This window comes from Myodes glareolus, chromosome 2 (assembly GCF_982192425.1).
Source record: "Myodes glareolus chromosome 2, mMyoGla1.1, whole genome shotgun sequence".
Classification (NCBI taxonomy): domain Eukaryota; kingdom Metazoa; phylum Chordata; class Mammalia; order Rodentia; family Cricetidae; genus Myodes; species Myodes glareolus.
The window spans coordinates 64,431,858-64,456,638 of record NC_142027.1 but is presented as its reverse complement, the minus strand read 5'-3'; the positions used below and the strand labels follow the sequence as shown (position 1 = coordinate 64,456,638).

The 24,781-nt window shown below is 41.4% G+C and overlaps 2 protein-coding genes across 3 annotated transcripts in view; one reads left to right on the top strand and one right to left on the bottom strand.

The window, feature by feature from the left end:
* Positions 1-9: 9 nt before the first annotated feature.
* The window catches only part of LOC146895640 (uncharacterized), a 39,148-nt gene continuing 14,376 nt past the window's right edge, over positions 10-24,781 (bottom strand). Inside the window, exons 3-5 of the mRNA XM_087897819.1 lie at positions 8,935-9,051; positions 2,472-2,597; positions 10-145 (exon numbers count right to left, since the gene is read on the bottom strand). The gene's annotated coding sequence lies outside the window, so the exon portion shown is untranslated. The remainder of the gene's footprint in view (positions 146-2,471; positions 2,598-8,934; positions 9,052-24,781) is intronic.
* The window catches only part of Parp9 (poly(ADP-ribose) polymerase family member 9), a 30,931-nt gene continuing 6,888 nt past the window's right edge, over positions 739-24,781 (top strand). The window contains exons 1-9 of one of the 2 annotated variants that reach the window (XM_048454173.3): positions 739-763; positions 969-1,191; positions 2,353-2,455; positions 4,114-4,255; positions 6,652-7,499; positions 12,199-12,411; positions 13,883-14,101; positions 18,796-18,853; positions 22,159-22,545. In XM_048454173.3, coding sequence (XP_048310130.3) covers positions 2,441-2,455; positions 4,114-4,255; positions 6,652-7,499; positions 12,199-12,411; positions 13,883-14,101; positions 18,796-18,853; positions 22,159-22,545 — 1,882 coding nt within the window. In that variant the 5' untranslated portion in view covers positions 739-763; positions 969-1,191; positions 2,353-2,440. Of the gene's footprint in view, positions 764-968; positions 1,192-2,352; positions 2,456-4,113; positions 4,256-6,651; positions 7,500-12,198; positions 12,412-13,882; positions 14,102-18,795; positions 18,854-22,158; positions 22,546-24,781 lie in introns of those variants that run through there. The other variant, XM_048454175.3, reaches the window with a different exon arrangement.

Here is a 24,781-nt window from a genome sequence, read left to right as displayed (position 1 = left end):
TCTCCTAGGGCCGTCGCTCCGGTAAGTAGTTTGTACTTCGGGCGGTGGGCTCTTGGGGGAAGTAATTTCTCCAGGGTCCCAGGTCGTCTTCTTCCTTTCCAAGATCGGAAGAGTGGCAGGAACCGGGATCCCAGGACCAGACCTCCTAAGGGAGGGTGCAGCAGAGTAGAAGGATAAAAAGTTTTTTTTCATGTTTGTGCTCTTTGAAACTATATTGTTTGGATTAATATTTCCTGAGATGCGATTCTGAATTAAATTTATAGTTATTAGTTTTCATAGAAATTGAGGGCGTTTACCTGGTTGGTGACCTGTTAGATGGGTACTTAGGAATTTTTTGCTCTGGGTCCTAAAATAAGCAAGCAGCACAGATCTGCTTGCTGTCCAGAATCCCCAGAGAGTGAGGTGGAGAGGCACCTGACCACAAGAGTTGGTACCTGTTAACAAAGCAAAAGCCAAGGCCTCCAAGAGTTGGTTTCAAGCCGAATCTTAAAGTGAGGTGGGGGAGGGGAGGAGAGTACCCCAGACTGGGAGAGCTGTACTCTGAAGTCCCTGAGGGCTTAGTCTCAAGCCTGGGAACAGATGAGTTGGATCACGGAGTGAATGAAGAAGGTTCTTTTAGATCTACAGTGTCAGCAGAAATGCCGTGGAGAATATGTGTTAACTGTTAATCGTGATGGTTTAACTTGTTACAAGGGGATGGCTCATCTTGTCAATTTGACTACATCTGGAATCAGCTAAAACCCAAGCTAGCTGGGTAGAGCTTGTGAGTTTTCTTCCTTCCTTCCTTTCTTTCCTTTTTGTTTTTCGAGATAAGGTCTCTCAGTGTAACAGCCCTAGCTGTCCTGGAACTGGCTTTACTGTGAACCAGGCTGGCCGCGAACTCAGAGATCCATCTGCCTGTGCCCCACCTCCCCAAGTCTGTGCAACACGTCTGGCTGTGAGTGATTTTCTTAATTGTATCATTTCAGGTGACAGACACACCCTAAATCTGGACCACACCTCCTGGTAGCAATCTATATAAAAGGACAAGGAAAAAGGAGGCTTTTGCTTCTTTGCCTGTTTGCCTCAGGACAGACAAATGCGCTGCACTAAACAGATGCCCTGTAGCTGCTCCCAGGAACCTTAGAAGTCTGTCTTCTGTGAAAACAACACTGCCCTCTGGAGGCGAGGCGGACCTTGTCCCCGCAGTTGGTTAGTATCCAGCTCACTCAAGATCAACTGCGCTGTTTCGTTATTTTTTTCCCAACTGCGCTCTGATGTAGTTTTTCTATTGCAAAGACACTAAAAATCACTCCAGAGACTTAACGATGGTAACAGTTTTAGACCACTTTATTGTAAGTTTTAATCATGAGTTTGTTCATAATCTTTAGTTTTTACCTACTAGGCTAAATCATGAAAATATGATTTTCTCCAGAGTTTCCGACTTTGATATAGATACCCTTAGGTCACAGCTGTATCACAGGTTCAGTAGAACATGTCCCCTGCAGGTTCAAGCAGTTTTCTTAGTCCCCAAACACTCTGTGGGGAGCCCCACTGCTCACTGCTCAAAGACTGCTGTTTGGAGACTTTTTCAGTCTCACCACTTTGTTACCTCTTTCTAAAGACACCAATACCTTCAAGGCCTGGCTCCTATCTCATTTCCATAAAGCTTTTCCTAGTCAATCCATGACAGCTTCCTCCCACCCACAATCCTGACTTCTCTTAGGACTAAGATCAGAATTCAACAGAAGGTAGACAGTAACAGTAGCAAAATTGCATGCCAGTCCTCATCATCAATTTGAAGACCAAAAATTATTTTCAGGTCTCCTATGGTATGTTCTTTTCTTTTCCTCCACACCCCTTTTCACTTTTTTTTTCCAAGACAGGGTTTCCCTGTATAGGCTTGGCTGGCCTAGAACTCTTTAGACCAAGCTTGCCTTGAACTCAAGAAATTCAGATGTCTCTGCCCCCCCAGGGCTGGGATTAAAGGTGTGCGCCACCACACCCATTCACCTATGTTTGTTTTGTGCCAGGGTTTCTTTGTAACAGCTCTGGCTGTCCTGGAACTCACTTTGTAGACCAGGCTGGCCTTGAACTCACAGAGATCCGCCTCCCTCTGCCTCCAGTGCTGGGATTACAGCATGCCTGGAGGTCTATTCTTACAAGAGCCTCTCAGTTTTAAAAAGCCTTTAATTCCAGTACTCGGGAGGCAAAAGCTTGTAAATATTTGATTTGTAAGCCAGCCTCATCTACTTAGCAAGTTCCAGAGTAGCCAAAGTAACATGATGAGTCCCTATTTCAAAACAAGAACAAAAACCCAAATTCCCTCACTTTTTGGTCGGTCCTAACTGTATGCTTTCTATTTGACCCCAGAAATAGACCACCCTCTCCAGGATCAGCAGACTACGCCTGGAAACACGAACTGGTATAAATAGCTAAAGACCCACGTGAGACCCAAAGCATGGACTTTCACATGGTAAAAACATAAATACCTTTTTGTCTTGAAGTTCAGTCATTACATTGAAGAGTTCTTCTCCCAACAGTAAGAAATCTGGGGTCTTCAGTTATAGCTCGCATCCTCATGGTTTTACTAGTTCAACGGAAGTTTCTTCCAGGCACTGTGGTTAAGATGGCTCAGTGGTTAAGACTGTATACTGCTCACATAGATGACCTAGGTTTGGTTCCTAGCACCCACACAGTGACTCATGGTGTTGCCTGTAACTATAGTTCTTGGGGTCTTATGCCCTCTTCTAGTCTTTGTTGGCTCCTACACACATGCGGTATACACAAACTCACAGAGTTTTCTTTGGGGGCTGGAGAGATGGCTCAGTGGTTAAGAGCACTGGCTGCTCTTCCAGAGGACCCAGGTTCAATTCCCAACACCCACATGGTGCCTCATTGTCTGTAACTCTAGCTCCAGGGGATCCAATGCCCTCTTTTGGCCTCCATGGTATACATATGATGCACAGATACACATTTGGGCAAAACACCCATGCATATACAATTATATTGATTTTTTTCTGTTTTTCCCGTAGTACTGTGAAAGAAATGGAAAATCAAGAGTATGTTAATATATTTAAATACCATGGCACACACCTGTAGTCAGGAAGCTGAGGCAGAAGAATCACCATGTGTTCGAAGCCAGTCTGAGCTATGGAGTAAAACTCTGTCTCAAAATTCAAAACATAAAAAAGAATAATACATAAAATACTTATCTAATTAGCAGAATCAACTTGGGGATGGATGATCTTTTTTTTAAAAAAAAAAATGTCATCTCCTAGACTAGGAATGTATCACAGATGATGAAGGGCTTGTCTACCGTGCATATGGCCCTGGGTTCAATTGGGCCTGGTAGTAGTAGCAACTTCAAGGCCAGACTGTGCTGCAAGAGATCCAGCCTGGGTCACCTCCATGACGTGTGGATTTTCCTCAGTCACTCAGCAGTTGTCTTTTAGGATAGGTAAGGAGCGCTCAAGGAATGAAAATAGGAACAGAGAAAGGCACCTTGTCGAGCAGATCAGAAAATTCCCATTTAATGTTTGTGTCATGAAAGAGGTGAACAAAGTGGGTCCTTACAGATGTGAGGAGGTGCAGCTGGTGAAGTTCACGTCCTGTGTTTTCTGTTCTGGCTGGGGAAATCCCACAAGACTTTGGAAGCTGGACTCTGAGAGCTCTGGCTCATTTTAGTTGAGGCCTCTGTGCCTTCTCAGACGGTAGCCTCCAGCTTTTATCTTACTCTGAATTAGAAGCGCATTGGCTGAGCCTGGTAGCACACACCTATAACCTGAGTGTTCAGGAGGCTGTGGTAAGAGGACGACTGCTGGGAGTTCAAGGCCAGCCCAGGTACAGCCTGTGACAACGAGCAAAAAGTGAATTGATCTCTAAGGGACATAGGATCTGCACTTGCAGCGTTTAGTATTTTCAGTGTTTCAGGCACACAGGCTAAAAAGAACACTACAAAAATCAACAAACCAAATAATGAATCTACACAAACAACAACCAAGACATTTCCTTCCCCAACCCAAAACCCGTGCTCTGAGCTGCGCTTCCTCTTCCTAGAATGCATGTACTGTCCATTATCTCCACTTTTGCAGCTTCGAGCTTTTAAAGGAGCCGTTTTCATGTTTTTCACAGGGTACTGGAGCAGCAGCTTACACCGAAAGACCAGGTACGATCGCCTCACTCTCACTCTTATTTAAGAAAGGCTTTGCTCAGCTCTTCCCTCAGTGCAGAAGAGGGCACCCGGAAGGAGACTGTCTCCCCCTCAGGGGCTCAGGTGTGTGACTGCAGGCCCTGAAGATGCCAGCTCCTCCTTCAGAAGGAAAACTGCTTCAGAGGCACTGGGACAGCTGAAGACGTGTTCTCTTTGGGTCCCCACCGTCCTTTTCCCTTGTTGGCAGATATGATACTCTTTTCTCTATTCATTTGTTTGAGATGGTCTCACTTTGTAGATTTGGCTGGCCAGAACTCAGATCTGCCTGCCTTAGAATCTGAATGCTAAGATCAAAGGTCCATATCACTACTCTCGATCCTGTGAGATGCTTCTGACCATAGCTCGACAGCCAAAATGGGCAGGAAGGGTTATCAAGAGCTGAAAGAGCCTAATTCTAGGGGTGACCCATCAGAGGTTTCCCATTAGTGCTCCGGCCAGTTGAGACCAGCTGCTTAGCTACGGCTTCTTCCAGATAGAGAGGTCACCAGAAGTCTTTCTTGGTGGCTCAGACTAGAAACAGAGTAAATTATTACATTTAATCTGTTTTAGGATACATGTTTTCTTGCATTTTGATGTCTCTGAAATGATCCCCAGTTTCACTGACATTCATCTTCCTTTCTCAGATAGTTCCTCTTGGGATAGTTTAGAACAAGGGCCAGCCCAGAACTGAAATCTCTACTTCTCCTCATGTTCATCTTTCTGTAGTTTGTGGTCTGTAGTCTGTCTCTTGTGTGTATCTGTGTCTGTCTGTCCTTGTGGTCTGTCCCTAACTTATTTGACAGCACAAAACACACAGTATGGTAAAGGAATTAAGAATTTTTTAAAAGAGTTTTAGAAGAGAAGAAGTTACCTTACTGACCCCAGCTGACCCACAAACAGATGTTCTCTAACAGATGTTCTCAACCTATATCCATGCGTTGCTTCCAGTAGTTATGAGTTATTTTGCTTAAGGTTACCTTCAACCTATTGACTGCTTTCAGCAAATGATTACCACCACACACACATTATTCTGAGTCAAGGACATAGAAGAATTATAGTTTAAGATTAAAGCTATACATTTAGTTTAGGTTATAAAAAGGGTTACATAAGTATGTATACTATTGCATAGTAAGGTTAGTTGGTTGCATTGTTTTTTTAAGATTTATTTATTATGCATACAGTATTTTGCCCGCATGTATGTCTACATGCCATATATACAGTATGTATAGTATATTCTGCCAGCATGTATACCTACCAGAAGAGGGCACCAGATCTTATCGTAGATGGTTGTGAGCCGCCATGTGGTTGCTGGGAATTGAACTTGACCTCTGGAAGAGCAGCCAGCACTCTTAACATCTGAGCCATCTCTCCAGCCCTACACTGTTTTCTTAAAGCGGGATTAGAAGGCTGGATATGCAGTAGAGAAACAGATTGAGTACATAATTTTAAGTGATTTCTAGGTATATTATTAACTTGTTTGCAAGGTCTGACAAAAGTTCAGTTTCTGAAGGCAAGAGGGATTTTCAGAAAAACATATGTATTATAATCACTCCACGGGTTGGGTTATCCAGAAACTGGATTCTGAGATGGAGTGAGGAGTATAAAAGGTTTATATGAAAGAAAAAGAGAAATCCACCAGGTTGTATGAAAATCTGTGCAAGGTGGGTGTGGTGGTAATCCCAAGGTTTGGGAGGCAAAGGCAGGAGGATTATAATTCAAGGACTACAGAGCAAAGTCTTGTATTATCACCACCAACAATAAAATTGTAATGATAACCCCACCACCACCACCAAATTGAAGTCTCTGGCAGCCTGAGGTGTGTTGTTAGAGGTGCCCCACAGGCATAAGTGGTTTTGCTCGGCCTTTGGTGATCAGGGGGCTGTCTTGAGAACTGTGGCTAGTGATGAAGTAAACTTTAGTGGCTAACAGCGACAGATTTTGAGATAACTAGATTTTCCACAAGTCAAGGAGGAAGTGAACATCATCTTATATTTCATAGTGTGAAATATGCAGTAAGTGATACTTATTTTTAAAGACGGGATCTTACTATGTAGTTCTGACTACATATGTAGTTACTATGTAGTTCTGACTACATATGTAGTTACTATGTAGTTCTGACTACATATGTTACTATGTAGGCCTGGAACTCACAGAGATCCTGCCTGCCTCTACCTCCCCAGTGCTGGGTTTAAGGAAAGGCATGCACAGCATAGAAAATATTTTTTTTTGGTTACCTGATTGTAACTCTGTGCTGATTTTGACTGTGAGGACTGGAGTACGTGCCATGAGGCTGAGGTTGTCAGCCTTCAACCCATTGGCTATCCTGTGTTGTCCATCTTCCCTTGGTACAGCTTTGAGCTGTGACTTATGGGAGCAGGATCCATAGCTCCCATAATGACCACTCTAAACTAGATCTAGAGTTATGTGATCTGCTCAGCCCTTTAGTAGAGTTTCTTGTTTTGTCTCTTTTCCTTTTCCAGCCAATGATTCTTTCAATAGATGTCTAATTCCTGTTAAACACAACGTCTTTGAAATTTTAAAAAGCAATGAGAGTCAGCTATGTGACGTCCTCCAGAATAAGTTTGGGTGTAGCTCTACCCTGAGCTGCCCAGTTCCAGCAGGAAACAGCACTCCTGCTCAGCAGGTCTTCAGAAGGAGGCTGACCCCTGAGATAGAACTATCTGTCTGGAAGGATGACCTCACCAGACACGTTGTTGATGCTGTGGTGAATGCAGCCAATGAAGAGCTTTCACATGGAGGTGGCCTGGCCGGAAGCCTGGTGAGAGCTGGTGGTTTGGAAATCCAAGAAGAGAGCAGACACTACGTTGCCACCCATGGTAAAATTCCAACTGGTCAAATAGCTGTCACAAAAGCAGGAAGGCTTCCTTGCCATTGGATTATCCATGCTGTCGGACCTCGGTGGACATGGAACGACAAGACGACAGCTGTTGGGTTGCTGAGACTTGCCATTAAAAGCATTCTAGACTATGTCTGCATAGAAAACATACACATTAAGACAGTAGCAATTCCAGCCCTGAGCTCTGGAATTTTCCAGTTTCCTCTGGGCTTGTGCACACATACAATTTTAGAAACTATCCAGTTATATCTCCAAAAGAAGCAGCTGATCCGTGGTTTGAAAGAGATTCATCTGGTGAGCAACGAGGACCGCACTGTTGCTTCCTTTAAAGATGCAGCAGAATACATCCTGGGGAAGGATGAGCTGAGCCTTGGGATGAGTCCAGGAACTACCCCTTCTTCCAATGTGACACTTCAAGTTGGCCAGGGCCTGACTCTCCAGATTGTCCAAGACTTCATTGAACTGCAAACAGTAAGTCTTTGATTTTGTTTTTTTGTTTGTTTGTTTGTTTGTTTGTTTTCTGTTGTTGCTGTTCTTTGTTTTCCTAGCTGTCCTGTAAACCAGGTTGACCTCAAACTCACAGAGATCCACCTGCCTCTGCCTCCTGAGTGCTGGGATTAAAGGTGTGTATCTTTGTTTTTATTCTCTGGCACTGACAGAGTGGAATCCTGGAATGAATGAATGAATGAATGAATGATTTATTTTTAATGTATGAGTACTCTGTCTCATGTATGCCTACATACTAGATCCCATCATAGATGGTAGTGAGCCAGCTACCGTGTGGTTGTTGGGAATTGAACTTAGGACCTCTGGAAGAGCAGTCAGTGTTATTAACTACTGAGCCATCTCTCCAGCCCCAAATTAATTGTTAATTATTAAGATATTTAAAGTGGAAGACCATAGAATGTATCTTTTTGGGGTTAAGAATGTGGATGTTGGGGTTAGGCCATCTGGATTGGAGACCACCTTTATTAGTTCCTAACTCAAATACTTTCTCCCAGTCTTCAGTCCTTCTTCTGTAAAACACATTACAGTAGCACTTGACATCTGAAAGCTGGAATCAGCATCCAAGAAACACTTACAATACTGTGTGGCACATGGTTAATATGGAAATTAAAATTAGGCTATGAGTCTTAGGAATCATAAGGAGTTGGAATCCTCTTTGATCCCAAAAAACTTGAGCTCCTTCATGTGTTTGTTGTTTTTGAAACAAGAAAGTTTTTTGCCATGTCACCAAGGACTCAGTCCTCTTGCCTCAGCCTCAACCACTAAATTTTTATTTTATTTTATTTTTCTATAGAACCTTGGCTGTCCTGGAACTCACTCTAGATCAAGCAGGTCTTGAGCTCCTCCTGCCTCCACCTCCCGAGTAATGGAATTAAAAGCTACTACGCCCCAGCTGAGCACTAGAATGAATGAATTTAGTGTGTGTGTGGGGGGGGGATAGGTGTAGGTTTATGTGTGTCTGTGTGTGCTTGTGGGTGGAGTTGCACACCCATGCACAGGTGTGTAAAGGCCAGAAATCAGCCTTGATTGTCTTCCTAAAGTATTGTCTACCCTTCTTTTTTTGAGGCAAAGTTTCTCATCTGTCTGGAACTTGCCAGGTAGACTGTGCTTACTGGCCAGCTAGCCCCAGGGAACTTCTTGCCTTGGACTTCTCTGGCTTGCTGGGACTATGAGTGCTTGTTATCACACCTGGGTTTTTTGTTTTTGTTTTTTTTTTTACAGAGGTTCCTGCAAGAACTTTACTGAGTCATTCCTGCAGTTCTATTTTTAATCTTTTAAAAAATCCTTTATTTGCAAATATTTCATCAGGAAAACTAACCACTCAACATTTCTGAAGCAATCTATCAATAATAGTAAATAAAAGTAGTACTTAGGAATATGGACAGGCATGGTGGCTTACCCTTGTAATCACAGTAATTGGGAGGTAGAAGTTCATTGATCAGGAACTCAAGTTTGTCCTCAGCTCCTTGAGTTGGAAGAAGCCAGCTTTCGCTACATGAGACCTCGCTTCAGAAATCTGGGGAAAAAACAAAAACAAACAAATGAAAAGAAAGGAGGGGGCTGGAGAGATGGCTCAGTGATTAAGAACACTGGCTGCTCTTCTAGAGGACTCATGTTCAATTCCCAGCAACCACATGGTGACTCACAACTGTCTGTAACTCCAGTTTCAGGGGATCTGAAACCCTCATACCAAGGTCCATAAAATAAAATTAAATAAACTTTAATAAAAACGGAGTCCTTTGAATTTATGGGAAAAAAAAGGATGTTAATTGTGCTTAGAGCAATATATACACAGAGGTAGCAAAAAGCAAAGTAGAGGATGAAATCCTAACTGACACCCCTCTAAAAGCAGCCACAGGCTGGGTGCTCTGTGGAAGAATGCTTGTTCAGCCTGGATTGGATCACCGAACTGGGAAAAAACAGAAGCTGACCTCAGGTTGTAGTGGATGTGAACTGGCAGAGGGAAGGCTTTCAGGAAAGCTTGGGTGATGGTCAGAGAGACAGGAATACACAGACAGGAGATGCAGAGTTTGGATAGACTCAGTAAAGTTTAAAATCATATCTTTATTATTATTATTGGATCAGCGATGTGTCCTCTGGTCACAGTCAAATTATAATTGACCAATTATTAGTGAGAATAGCACTTATTACCTACCAGTCAATCAGCGTGCAATGGAGGAGACTATGAAATGAAATACCCGAGGAGTCATTAGTGTAGCAGTTTAAAACCAAAGTAGAAGCATTATTGAGTAATATCCTTTTAACAAATTTTATTGTATGCATTTGTTGTCAGCAGCATTAAGAACCTTACACTTTCTCAAGGGTGCCAGTGCCCCCAATCAGATTGTCACCATCAGATTGCTCTTTCATGGTAAAACATTTAATGTCCCTGATAAACTGAGTACTTTGTCACATGCCTGGAATCCCAACACCCAAGAGACAGAGGCAGACTTGATCCAAATATGAGGCCAGCCTGGTCTGCAAATCAAGTTGCATGCCAGCCAAGACTACTCAGTGACACCCTGTCTCAAAACAAATAACACCCATATAAGTACATAAGTTTCCTTTGATGGAACCAAAGACATTGGGGTAATTAGAATTTGGGCACTGAAGCAGCAAGAACACAACCACCTCTAGCACTGCTCCAGAGTTATGAAATATAACTGGTGTCTATGCATAGTCTGTTTCTGTAGAGCAGTGGCTCTCAGCCTTCCTAACGCTGCCACCCTTTAATATAGTATATCATGGAGTGGTAACCCTAAAAATTATTTTTGTTTCTATTTTGTAACTGTAATCTGCTACTGTTATGAATTGTAATATAAATATCTATGTTTTCCAGTGGTCTTAGGTAACCCATGAAAGGGTCATTCAAGGCCCCCTAAGGGGTCCAGAACCACAGGTTGAGAACTGCTGCTGTAGATTGATTGATTAAAGTGGTTGCCATCATTAGGTGGATGATTTTATATCCATGAAGAAAGAAAGGTACCTTTCACTAAAGACCTTTTGGTCTTGTTTACTTTCTTTAACCTTGTGCATGAGAACATAAAGACACGAGTTTCCTAAGAAACTTTATTCTTTGTTCCAAAACAGCCTGCACAGAGATAGCAGGAAGTGATGGAGGTAAGGCAGAGAATGAAACATATAAGGGTTTTTCTCAAAAATCATTGTGGACTAGGGATTTGGCTTGGTGGTCGAGTTGTTACCTAGCATGTTCAAGGTTCATTGGGTTCAATCCTTAGTACTGGGGAAAACAACACAACTGGGCATGATAGTCTGTGTATGCTGGTAATTTTAGCACTGAAGAGATGGTTCAAAATTAATTTGGAATGCACAGTGAGGCCAAGTCTAAAGAAAAAAAAACCCAAACTCAAAAAACCAATAACAACAAAAAACAAAACAAAAAGCAAGCAGGCATTCAGGTAAAAAGACAAGAGGACTGGAGGATGTAGTTCAGTTGATAGAGTACTTACCTAGCAGCCTGGAGCCTTCATTCACCCCCTAGGATCCATAAATCTGTAACCCCAACACTGGGGAGATAGAGGCAAGAAGATTGGGAATTTTGGTTTTTCGAGACAGGGTTTCTCTGTTTAGTTTTGGAGTCTGTCCTAAAACTCACCCTGTAGACCAGGGCTAGCCTTGACCTCACAGAGGCCTGCCTCTGCCTTCCGAGTGCTGGGATTAAAAGTGTGCACCATCACCCGGCGGTGAGGATCCAGGAATTTAAGGTCACCTTTAGCTGTGTTGGAAGTCTCAGGTCAGTCAGGCTGCAGGAAACACTTTCAAAAACCAAACAAGGTGTGGTGGTGCAAGCCTTTAAACTCAGAATGAAGAAGTAGAGACAAATGGATTGTTGTGAACTTGAGGTCAGTCTGGGTCTACACAGTGAGTTACAGGTCAGCCAGGGTTGCATGGTGAGACTCTGTCCCAAAAACAAAAGAAGAAATCAGGCAACATAGGAGATTGGGAGAAGGCTCAGCTGTTAAAAGGATGACTGTTCTAGTAGAAGACCTGGTTCTGTCCCCACCACTCAAAACTGGCAGTCACAGATCTGTAACTCCAGCTCCAGGAAATCTGACATCCTGCTTGGGGTTTTTCAGGTACTACACTCATGCGTACAAACCCACGCAGACATATGCACACAACTGAAAATAAAATCTTTTTTTTTATTTAATATTTTATGGGTGTATGTGTTTTGCCTGTGTGTTTGGCACAAATACATGCTTGGTGACTTCGGAGGTGAGAAGCGGCTTTGAATCCCCTAAGAGTGGAGTTATTGACAGTTGTGAGCTGCCTTGTGCTAGCTGGGAGTTGAACCCAGGTCCTCTGCAAGAGCCACAAGTACTCTTAACCACTGAGACAATTCTCCAGATTAAAAATAAAGTCTTTAAAACAAAAGAAGCCCAAGGGAATGGTCAGAAACTTGAAATAAAAAAGTATAATTCAGCAAAGGTGACCGCAATGACAATATCATCCTTATATGTACAGGACAAACGGCTTCGTAGAAAAGAAACAAACTCTCTGGAAATGTCAGTCTATTGTGAAATCAATTTTTGTGAATTTGGGATATCCAAAAAGTAATTTTCAAAACTTCTTGGGAAGTACAAATTAGTCATTTAAGAAGGAGGGATTTAACGATAACTCCTGTGTTTTCTACCCTTTTCAGACAGAGGTAATTGTCAATTCTGTATTCAAGTATGATCTTAAAAATGGACATGTGTCACAGTCAATTCTTAAGAAAGCAGGACCTGAAATGCAGCGGGAACTTGACAAGGCTAAACAGTCTTCAGATTACCCGACGGTACTGGTCACAGAAGGACTTAAACTGTCGTGTCAGTATGTGTTCCATGTGGTATGGCAACACGATAACAAACACCAGGTAAGTTCAAAATCTGTTTATGTTTGTATAATTGCAGAGTCTAGGTGGTTTGTTAAGTTTCCATTGTTTCATTATGTTTGTAAGTTATTATCAGATGATATATCCCTCTAAGAAAACACACCTATGCCTGACTGAAAGGCTGAGCAAGTATGGTTTCCCCAAGTTCTCTTAAGTTTGACTTGACATGTCTAAGTGTACATACTGCACGTGGGCACTGAAACATCAGAACCCATCTGTCTGTGCACCAGTTTGCTCCACAATACACGATGACCTGCTCTGTCTTTCCATGGTGAGATGGGATTCAGCCTCTCCATATTTCCTTTCACAGGTTAATTTCCAGCAGGAGTTGGATTCACACCATTCCAGTCTAATCTATTACCTGGTCTCTTCTGACTGTGCCTATAGTGGATATTGACTCTTAGCCAACTCCTCCCCCAAAACACAAAAATTAGAGAACAGAGGGAGGCCATTCAGATGTAGAGATGCTTAATCCCATGTGCCTTTTGGTTATTATTATTTTTTTGAGATTTTGTCTATCTTTACATAGTTGAACTCATAGACATCTACCTGCCTCTGCCTCCTGAGAGTTGGAATTAAAGATGTGTACCACCACCACCACACTGGCTGTTGTTTTTATTTTTGAGATAAAGTTTCACTGTCTAGCCCAGGCTAGCCTAGAAGTATGTAGTCCAAGCTATTCTACAACTCATGGGAATCCTCCTGTATCTACCTCCTGAGTGCTAGCATTATAAGCTATCACACCTAGCATGCGAGTGTGTGTGTATGTGCGTGTGAGTTTGCAGGGTGTGTGTGTGTGTGTGTGTGTGTGTATTCTGTACTATGTCTTGTTCTTTGTAGAGAGTTCTCTAATCCTAGATTGGCCCTCCAATCATTCTCTAAGCTTCATATTTCCAAGGTTCTCAAGGTTCTTCCACAGAAAACCTTCCTGTCTGTATGTAGTAATTCAATGTAATATTGAAAAGTTGATAGAGGGTTAGTCAACATTGTGGTCCACTCCCTTTTTTTTTTTAATCCCAACACTTGAAAGGCAGAGGCAGATGGACCTCTGTGAGTTTGAAGCTACATACTCTACATAATGAGTTTCAGGCTAGCCAGGACACCTTAGTGAGACTTTGTCCTTAAAAAAAGGAGAAAGAAAAGTTGATGGAAGTTTAAATCTGCCAGACTATTGGCACTTCTCCAGGAGAAGGCACACAGTAGACTTAAGCATGTTGAAGAAACACTCTTTGCCTCATTTAGTCTCCACCTCCTTCCTTAAACTGCCAGGGACTCTGTTGATTCTGGAGTGGCTGGTGAGTGGCACACGGATGCTTGGCTCCCTGGGGGAGGACAATCAAGGCTATATAACTGGGAGAGAGTACAGTGCTCAGATGCACTAGGTAGCGTTTAGTTGCCGCAGTTTCTTATTTTAGACTCAAAGGTTGATCTTGAACTTGTATTTATCTTACAGATATTGAAAGATGCAATGAAGAGTTGTCTGAAAAAATGCCTTCAACTATCTATAAATTCCATTTCTTTTCCTGCCCTCGGGACAGGAGGGATTGGTATGGAGAGCAGTTCAGCAGCGAGGATAATGTTAGATGAAATTTTAGCATTTACTAAAGAGCACACAAAGAAATCACTGACTATAAGGATTGTGATATTTCCAGAAGATAAGAAGACATACATGGTGAGTTAGAGTCTTGGAAATGTCTTACAGGTCATTCAGTCATCACCAATGTCTAATTAATATCTCTAATTTAAGAGGCTAGGTTAGGATCCCACATGTAGTGGGATTCTAACTCAGTAAAGTTTAATTTCTGCAAATTACTCACCCTTGATCAAATGTCACCCTGAGCAAAGGTCACCCCAATCAAAGCCATGCTCACACTTTGCTTTTCTCTTTTTCCTGTTGCATTTATTCCCTCTGTTCCTTAAAGGTAAGCAACCTATTTTTGGTATGGGATGATTCTTTCTTCCCTGTCTCCCTCCCTTCCTCCTCCTTCTTTGGGGTATTTCTTTCCCCCATTTTTGGTTTTTTGAGACAGGGTTTTTCTGTGTTACAGCTTTAGCTGTCCTGAAACAAGCTCTTGTTGTTGGTTGGCCTCGAACTCACAGAGATCTGCCTGCCTCTGCCTACTGAGTGCTGAGATTAAAGGCATGTGCCACCACCACCCAGTTCTTCATGGTATTTCTTGATGGTTTTTGTCCTAGATAGAGCTGAGTATCTATACAAGGCAATGGATGGTTATTTAGCAAATATTTCTTGTGTATTAACCTAAGCCAGGCATTTTGTCTCAGAGTAAGAAACAGCTCTCCAAAACACATTGTTGGTACCTCTCAGGTGAGGTGTTCATCACTAGTGGACAGAACTGGAAGGATACTGCCACACCTTGCCCTTTGGCTCCACATCTCAGATCAGGTGTTCATCTGTTGACGGAGGTTGCTCAATTGTTCCCACCCACCTAGACCCAAAATAATCACCCAGAAACTATATTAATAACAACACTGCTTTAGTCAATAGCTTAAGCTTTCTAGCTAGCTTTTACATCTTAAATTAACCCATTTCTATTAATCTGTGCATCATTACAAGGTCATGGCCTACGGGCAAGGTTCCAGCATCTATCTCTGGCAGCATCTATCTCTGGCAGCCGCTACACAGCATCCCACTAACTTTTCCTTCTCTCTCTCTCTCTCTCTCTCTCTCTCTCTATATATATATATATATATATATATATATATATATATATATATATATTTCAGCCTGGCTATATTCTGTTAAGCCATTGGCTGAAAACAGCTTTTTTATTAATCAATGGCAGTAAAATATATTCATAGCATACATCACCTCCCACATCACCTCCCCTTTTCTGTCTAAATAAAAAGGAAGGTTTTAACATTAACATAGTAAAATTGCATATAACAAAACAGGTATCAAGCAATAATTACAGTTAAAATATTTACATCTACTTTATCTTTTATCATAACTATGGAAAACTATAACTATCTATTCTTCAACTCCATCAAAGACTCCAGAAGGATATAATATTACCTAACTAAACAGGAAGTACATTGTAAGCAACTTGCAAAATTCTAGAATTGACAGAGACATCTCGCTGCTTGGACAGCTACCCAAAGTTCTTCTGTAACATTGCAGGCATCCATCTTCAGCCCACTGGCCCATAGTATCCAGCAGGCTTTTCATGAAGCAGGAAATTTCAAAGACAGTTACACCTATATTGTGAGTTTGTCAGTCACTTTCTTCTGTGTCCTGCAGAATGTCTGGCAGACTCTTTCATGAAGCAGGAACCCCGAAGGACTGTCTTACCTTCTTTAAGCAACTTCAGCAGTCATTTTTCTATGGGTGCTGCAAGTCCATTCAAACAATTCAGGCAAGAGCAGATTTTTGCCCAGATGGCTAACAAGCTCCATGAGGAGCCTCTTCGATACCCATCTTCCTCTTGAAGTAGATTGTTGCTGCCAGGAGCAGACGTGTTTCATTGTCATAAGAAGTCCTAACTTCTTAAAACATTTTAAATGCCATATTCCATGTCTTTGAAAGGTTTGAAGATTATTTGTATAATTGAAATATATCTCCATATATCTAGAAAACCTAACTAATATGACTACAAGCTTGATTATTATAGGTGACTACCTATTAACCTGTATTTCTTAATTATACATTACATTTTTAAATGAGCTGCACAAACACAATACCTAAATCAAGAGCAGAAATATACATATAACAAAATTGACCTAAAATTTGTATCAATAGACCAAGATTTATACCAGTGCAAAGTATCCATCTCTATAGCATATCCCCCTTTAAATGTAAATAAACCTTTATAAACAATATTTATAAATTTGTGTGTAGTTCTCTCTAAACTGTTTCCTGCTTTTTGTTTGAACAAAGTAATTTTTTGGGGGTGTTCACAGTGGCCTTTCGGGGGGGGGGGGGGTCTTGTTCCATCAAACCACATTAGTCTGGAAGGCATCCACAGGTTCTATTCTTCTGTGGAAAAAGAAGCAGAACCTCTTTTCCAAGCCTACACATCTTTAGACCCAAATTTTGAAATGAAGATACCTTTAAAATATATATGTTGGTTTAGCTTAGCAGTCCGTACAATGATATATCTCTCTGTACGTAGCTCATTCAGTCAAAAAATCCAAAGAAAACACAGTAATATACATAATCCGACTCTCTGTGTATATCCCATCTTTCCGTGGCTTATTTTTATAACTTTATTACTTTTTCTACAAGTTTAATATATATCTTATTATCTTTACTCCTTTAATCCATGAGTCTGTACTCTTTAATGTTACTTTTGCTGTCTCTTAAACACCTTACTTTTTTATAACCGTCTATACTCTTTCCTCTCTCTTTCTCAAGCCTACATACATTTATCCAACACTGTGACCCATTTGTCTTTATTGCATGTGCATCTTTAATTATTTTCTAACCAGGAGTCCTTTTTTTTAATTGCTAAGTGAGTGTGGCTAGGACCAACTCCTCAGCTCTGCTTGCTTGTTATCTGCCACCCAGTCCAACATGGCAGAGGCATGTTCACTGCCTCTGAGAGCCATGCGCACTGCTCCAATTTCAGATATACAGTGGGTCTATTCACGCCATTAAGCAGTTTGTAACATGCTGCTCACAAGCCCCATTTAAATGCTCTGTAGTCAGACCTTCTGAAAGAGTCAGAGTCGTTTGTGGCAAACCAGGAAGCCACTGTTTTTAAAGAAGCAGCATGCAGCCTTTCTTGCCAAAGCTGAGTCAGGAAGACCTGTCTTAAAAGGAGCCATGGTGAGTCAGCAAACTGAGCAAGAAGCTGCGTACTCTGGTTTTTGTTTTTTGGTCTAGAATTCCTTCCCAAACTCTCACAAGTTTTAAGTGGATTTAGCTGACACATGTTGGCATGCCAATTTGTTGATGGAGGCTGTTCGATCGTTTCTGGCGGCATAGACCTGAAATAATCACTCAGAAACTATATTAATTACAACACTGCTTGGCCAATGGCTTAAGCTTCTTTCTAACTAGCTCTTACACCTTAACCCATTTTTATTAATCTGTGTATCACCAGGTGGTTGTGGCCTATCGGCAAGGTTCCAACATCTGTCTCTGGAGGATACATGGTGTCCCACTAACTCCGCCTATTCTCTATTTCTTTCAGTCTAGCTATATTCTGTTAAATCACGGGCTGAAAGCAGCTTCTTTATTAACCAATGGCAGTAAAACATATTCACAGCACTCATCACTTCCCACTTCTTTCATCACTAGTGAGCAGAGCTGGAAGAACTCTGCCATACCTTACCCTTTGGCTCCACCTCTCAGTTTTTCATCACATTTCAGTTAAAGCTTTGCCTGATAGCCATGCCCCAGCCAAACCCACCAGAAACCACTCCCCTGCCATCAGGAACTCTTGAGAGTCTCATGATCAGAGCTGCAAACATTACAAGTAGTTTATCAGAAATTCAGGATCTGGGGGGTTCACAGCTCCCAACACAGAGGGAGTTTTTCCAGGACAACCATGGCTACACAGAGAAGCCCTGTCTCCACCAACCCCTCAAAAAAAAAAAAAAAAAAAAAAAAAGAGGATCTCTGAGTTCAAGGCCAGTGTGGTCTAAATTAAGAGTTTCAAGCCATCCAGGGCTACATAATGACACAGTGAGAACCTACCTAAACACATACACACACACTTCATTTTTGAAGTACAGATAAAGCAAAAATTTAGTCTTCTAGTCTTTATCTCATCAATATTATCATTTTTCAATAAAGTAATTATCTCCTACTGTATCAACTTTGAAGAAGAAAGGTATTGGATAAGGTAATTTTTTCTGTAGACTATCTTGTAGCAATTACCATATCTAACATATATTTATTTATATTATGAGTCAGATCCAATTCTAAGTACTTCACAATAATTAACTCATATAAAACAGTTTGGTTTGCTCATAACATTTAGAAATGATCTATATTTTCATTTGAGCTTTATTTCAGTACCTATATTAATACCTGTTGAATGGATGAATGCTTATGTTTTGCCTAAATTATACCAGGTTTTGGTTTTCTTTTCATTTTTCCCATATTCATTTCTCAGATCTTCTAATATAATGATGCTGTGACCTTTAATATTTAAGTTATTTCTTTGTTACTTCGTAACTGTAGTTTTGCTACTGTTGTGACTCATAATGTAGATATCTGATATCTCCACAGGTTGAGAACCGCTGTTGTAGTAGCTCGTAGTGCTCATGTTGTTCTCTTGGACTGTCTAAAGCCTGCTTGTGGCCTAAGGACTGTGTGAGAGTGCTGTGGTGTGTGCAGGTAGAGATTTTTATTGGAACGCTGTCCTCCCTGTTATGACCTCTTTACTCTGCTCATTTTAGGCTTTTTGTGCTGAAATGACGAAGAGGTCCAGTGCGCTGAGTCTCAGCAGTAGCAGTGGTGAGTGAGAAATTAAGAGTCCTACAAGCATTATGGTACCAGGGTGGGGGCAGGAGAATTGGGAGTTCAGGTCATTCTCATTCGATAGCAAGTTTGAGGCCATCCTGCACTACATGAAAGAAAGGTGGGGTGCCTGCCCATATATTCTGATTATAGATTCTGATTCAGTAATTCTGGTCTAGGGCCAAGCAGATCTCTTTAAGAACTGACTAGTTGATTTCACCACTGAGCTAGGTTTTGGATTCCTGGGATTGATGGATTAAACCAATCTTGAATGGTATATGCTCGTGGGATTAGTTTTGTCTCAGACTTCCACTCCTTCACTGGAATGTGAGTGGACTGGGGTGGAATGTTTAATGGCTCTGTTGTGCTGCAGAAGGGTAGCTCTGTCATGAGTCTTGGGAGTCTTAGGAACCTGTATAGATTTGTCTGTAAAGTGAGGATGATCACGATAGGTGACTATGAACCAGTGAGATGTGTAATCAGGTGAGAGCACCTGCTGCCAAGCCTGTTGGCCAGAGTTCAAGTCCGGAACCCACATGGAAGAAGGTGAAAACTGACTCTCTCACAAATTGCCCTTTGACCTCCAAATGTGTACCATAGTACATGTGACATGTAAGCACACACACAGAGAGAAAGAGAGAGCAATCATGAACTGTAATTTAAATAGATAATAGTTTGATAATTTCCAACTATCAAAAAGTGTTTTGTAAATTAAAATTACAAATCATTAAACCAGTTCCAGAAGACAAATAAAAAGGGGCACATGATCAGACTCCTCAGGTAGAGTAGAAGAGGGAACAATTCCTTCAGGCTGGGAGTGAACAAGAATGGCTGCATGGACAAGAATGATTTTAAGGTGAGCTTGGGATGGGAAGATTGCCATCGGCCAGCAGTGGAGGGAGAGGGCAGCACTTGAGATAAATAAAACCAGTAGGAGCCAACAAATACATTTTGGGAATCCACATGGAATATAAAGGAACAAGAAAGGAATGGAGTTCTAGGTAACGCTGATGCAAAAAGGAGATGAAAAAGTTCTATATGTCATCAAACTGAAGTGCAGAGACAAGGATTGTGATTAAGTCAGTAGTTCTTGAAAATATCTGTAAAGAAATTAGAAACCACAGGAAAATAATTGCCATTCACAATGTTTGATACGGATTGTCTTCGATTATCAAGGAAAGATTAAACTAGCCAGGGATAAAGAGAAGCACACTTTCATTAGGAATATTTATATAATAAGTAATTAATTGAATGCATTTTAGTTCTTAGAAAAGTTGCCTTTAGTGATTTGAACTAAATCACTAAATTTAGTTGTCTGAAGTAATTCTTCTCTCCTAATAATGATGGCTCAAGAAAGTACCACTATGTATGGTTTGTATGTCTTTCCAGAAACTAATGTAAATTCCCAAATAAGTATTTAAAACAGCAAAAAGTGTACTCCAATTAAAATTCCCTTTTCACTTCTGTTGTCTTAAACATTGGCCCTTATTTCAACTCAGCTCCTTTGCCTTCAGAGGCCAGAGATCTCTCTGGAGCTAGAGTTAGAGGTGGTTGTGAGCTGCCTGATGTGGGTGGTGGGAATTGAACTTGGATCCTCTTCACCACTGAGCCATCTTTCCAGCCCCTACTCTGTTGTTTGAGGATCACTACTGGAAAGTTGTGTAACTTTCGGGTCAGATGCACCCACCTACTAGCTTGGTCGACATGATTAACTAATCCTACAACCATGCACAAGTTACTCAACGACTCTGGGAATCTTAAGTGACTTCATTTGTACGATGAACTAAATAGTTCCTGTCTCATAGGGTTGTGTGGCTTAAATAAAATAATATATTTAAAGCTCTTAGAACAATGTCTAACAATTTGAGAGTAGTTCTCAAATTGCTTTGTCTCCCCTTAGAATATGTTTCTGTGACTCAGTCAGGTAAAGGTAAATTCTTTTCATCAACACAGTAATATTCCATTATTGAAGGGCATCAGGTTGTTTCCATTGGGCAGTTAGTTCCAATGTGAACATATAAGATGGCTTGGTGGGAAAGGTGCTTGCTACCAAGTCTGAACACCTGAAGAAATGTTCTGTCTTTCTTCTCTTTCTCAGCTCTTAAAAAAAAAAAAAAAAAACAGAATGTGGGCTTTGTAAGTTTTTGGTTTTAACTTACATAAGAATGCTTGTCCAAATTTTATGTCATAGATATTTAGGAGTTCTAGTTGCTCTATAGATTTCTCACTTGATATTGTTAAACTGACAAATTCTTGCCCAACTTGTGGGTGATGGTGCATTTCTCTAATTGCAGTCAGGATAAGCATCTTTTCACATTGGAATAAGCCATGCTTGCTTTCCTGTGAAATATTTTGCCTAACTGGCTACTGGTTTGCTATTTTTTTTTTAATGTGCATCGGTGTTTTGCCTGCATGTGTGTCTGTGTGAGGGAACCAGAGTTACAGGCAGTAACTTGTGAGCTGTCGTGAGGGTGCTGAGACTTGAACCTGGGTCCTCTGGAAGAGCAACCAGTGCTTTTAACGGCTGAGCCACTCTCCAGCCCCTTGCTACCTTTTTTAAAAGTTAAGATAATAATTAGTTCTTTGAGAATTACATACAGTACATTTGCCCTAATCCTCTCCCTAACTCTTCCCAGAGCCACCATCTATTTTATTTTTGAGACAGGCTCTCACATTGCCCAGGTTGACCTCAAAACCTTCATGTATTCATGACCCTCTTGGCTCCACCTCTCAAGTGTGGCGATTACAAGTACAGATTACCAGTTTCAACCTCAGTTTTTCCTTCTTTTTTTTCCTCAAGGTCAAGTTTCTCTGTGTGACTCTGGATGTCCTAGAATTCACTTTGTAGACCATGCTGACCTCAAACTTGGAGATTTGACTGCCCCTGCCTCCTGAGTGCTGGGATTAAAGGTGTGCGCCACCACTGTCTGGACAGTTTTTGTTTTTAAAAAATACATTTTATTTCTCGAATTCTGTAGCTTTAGGTGTTTGATTTTAAGTCTGGTAGGAGCAAGAGGCTAAGGATATGCCACTCGGCAGGTGAGAATAGGTAAACTTACTTATGAATTGACAAATCACACACAGCACAGGCTGGATACAATAAATCCGTTATCTTCTTAGCTAGCTGGTGTGTTTATAAGAGACCAGCCATGAGCTGTTCATGTAGACTTCCTTTATAGCTTTTACAGATAGGTCTTAGCTGCTGTTGGTGACAGTGGTGGTGACAGCCTCGGGGCCAACAGTGGCTGTGATGTTCTGTACTATTTAAAAACCCACCAGCCTTCTATAAATGTTTTTGATAGTCGTTTCAGTCCCGCAGCAGATCAGAGGGGAGCAGAGACATGGACTTGAAGCTGGATCCCCTGCCATCAGTCTGGTGGGTGTAAAAGTGGAAGAAATGTATGAGGCCAAAGAATGGATTGAAAGGTTGCTGACTTCCAAGGACTGCCACATCATTGAGAACAACCACATTCTCTACCTTGGGAAAAAAGAGCATGACAGATTGTCTCAGCTCCAGACAACCTCAGGTGTCTCCATCTCAGAGACTGTCAGTCCACAAAAGGCAATTCTGAAGATTAGGGGTGCCCAGGCTGACCTAATTGAAGCCGTCATACAAATTGAAGGCATGCTGTGTGAAGTTCAGGAAGAAGTGGCAAGAAAAAAGAGGAAAAGTCTTCGGGGCTTGTTAGGTGAGTAATTGCATATCAAGGTCAAAGCTCTTGCTAGGCATCATGGCATACAACTTTCAGCCCAGCACCTTTGAGGTGTATCTGTGCGAGTTCCAGGCCAGCCAGGGCTATGTACTGTGACTATATCAACATAAATAAGTAAAATTAAAAGAGGAAAAAAGAGTTTCTTAAATTCAAGTGAGTGTCCTTCTGACTAAGGGATGAAGGATAAGTCGACAAAGATCTCTGCAGAGAGAAGAGATGGAACAGAAGCAGAAAAGAGAAAACTAGTGAACCCTGATCCCCCAAAGCCAGGTGTAATCCCAGCACATGGGAGACGGAGACAGGAGGATCAGGTAGTCTCTGAAGACTACCCTCAGTTACAGAGTAAATTGGAGACCAACCTGGTCTGCATAAGACCCTCTCTCAAAACAAAAGCATCAGCCCTCCTAACAGTTGCTTCTGGTCATGAGTGTACTCATATTTGTGGAGTAACAGCCTGAGAGAGGAAAAAGAAAGCCATTCAGGTTCAGTGTTAGATCATTCACTTCTTGTGATTGGGGACATAAATATTTTTGTTTATTCTTTGAGATTTTCATACATGCATATAGTTATGTATTTTGATCATATTCAGCCTCTGGCTCCTGAGTGCTGAGATTACAGGTCTCTGCCCCTTGCCTAACCTTCTTTTGTTTTAGCTTTGAGATAAGATCTCCTACTGTAACTCAGGCTGTCCAGAAACTCACTATGTATCCCAGGTGGGCTTTGAACTCAGGACAGTCCTCCTGCCTCAGCCTCCCAAGTGCTGGGATTACAGATGTGAGCCACCATGTTCAGCTCAGGTCGTAATGCTTTGATCACTGTCAGAGTTGTTGATTGATAAATAGAAGCACATTCCACTGGATTTACTTGCGATGACATGGATTGTCTTAAGAGGTAATTACAAAGAAAGTCTAAAGTAAGACCTGCTAGAGCCATGGAGTGAAAAAACCAGAAACCAAAACACCACAAAAACCTAACATGCTCAATTGTGCAAATGGAGCATTAAATGTAGATATGTTCTATCTTATTACTTACCTTGAGTTTCATTACATTTATATATTGCTGGCAGCATTTCATTCTCTAAAATTGCTATTTTGAACTCTGTCACCAACAAAAGTACTCACTGGTATGGTGAGATATATACCCAAGTACCTCTCAGTCAGTGTGATTAAACTCATTAGAGTAACTGTGGGCACTTGGGCCTACAGAGACCCTTTGTTGAGTCCTACAGCCAACTAAGTTTTGTCTCATTTAAAATGCCACTTTGATGGCCAGCAAGATGACTCAATAGGTAAAGGCATTTGCCATCTGACCTGAGTTCAATCCCTGGTACTCATGTGGCATAAAAGAACCAGCTTCCACAAGCTGCCTTCTCTTCCATACCCATGGGGACCAGCACATACCCACATCCACACAAATAAATGTGATTTTTAAAACAAATTAAGTGGAATTACATGGGAAAGTGTAATTAATGCTCCCCTTCCCATTTTTGAAGTCTCAGGACCCAACTCACCAAGAACAAATTCATCACGCATCCATTTCACCCCATAACTTAGTGTATCATAGTTTAGAACAGCTTTAGGGCAGAAGATCAGCCACTGCAGCCCCGGGAGGCTCAGCTCAGTCACCCTTCCCAGTATGAAAATCAGGGATAGGAGTAAGGACAGAGAAAGATTTCATCAGTTCACATTGGGAAGAGAAAACAATAAAGGGTCCCAGCACCTCCCATTTCCTCTTCTGATTATTTATGTGAGTTTTAGGTTTAGTTAAAGGATGAATTGGGGACTGGTGACATGGCTCAGCAATTAAGAGCACTTGATTTTGAGTTTCAGAGGACCTGGGTTTGGTTTACAAACATTTACATGGTCACTAAAACCTATTAACTCCAGTTCTAGAGTATCTGATGCTCTCTTCTGGTCTCTGCATGCACTGCATACACACATTACACAAATAATGCATACATGCAGGCAAACACCCATGCACATAAAATGAAAATAAATCTTTAAAAAAACACTTTGAGGGTAGGCAGAGAAAGCAAGCAGTCCTTGTCATAAATTGATAATTTTTAATCATGGTCACCTATGGTGGGGGACTAACCTGGACTCCATAAGATCTGTCTCCATCATAGACAACTGTTCTAACCATGGAAGTGGCCTGTCCTGCCTGGAAGACCTTGTGGTCCCTGGACTCCAAGGTAACTAAAGGTTAAGGTACT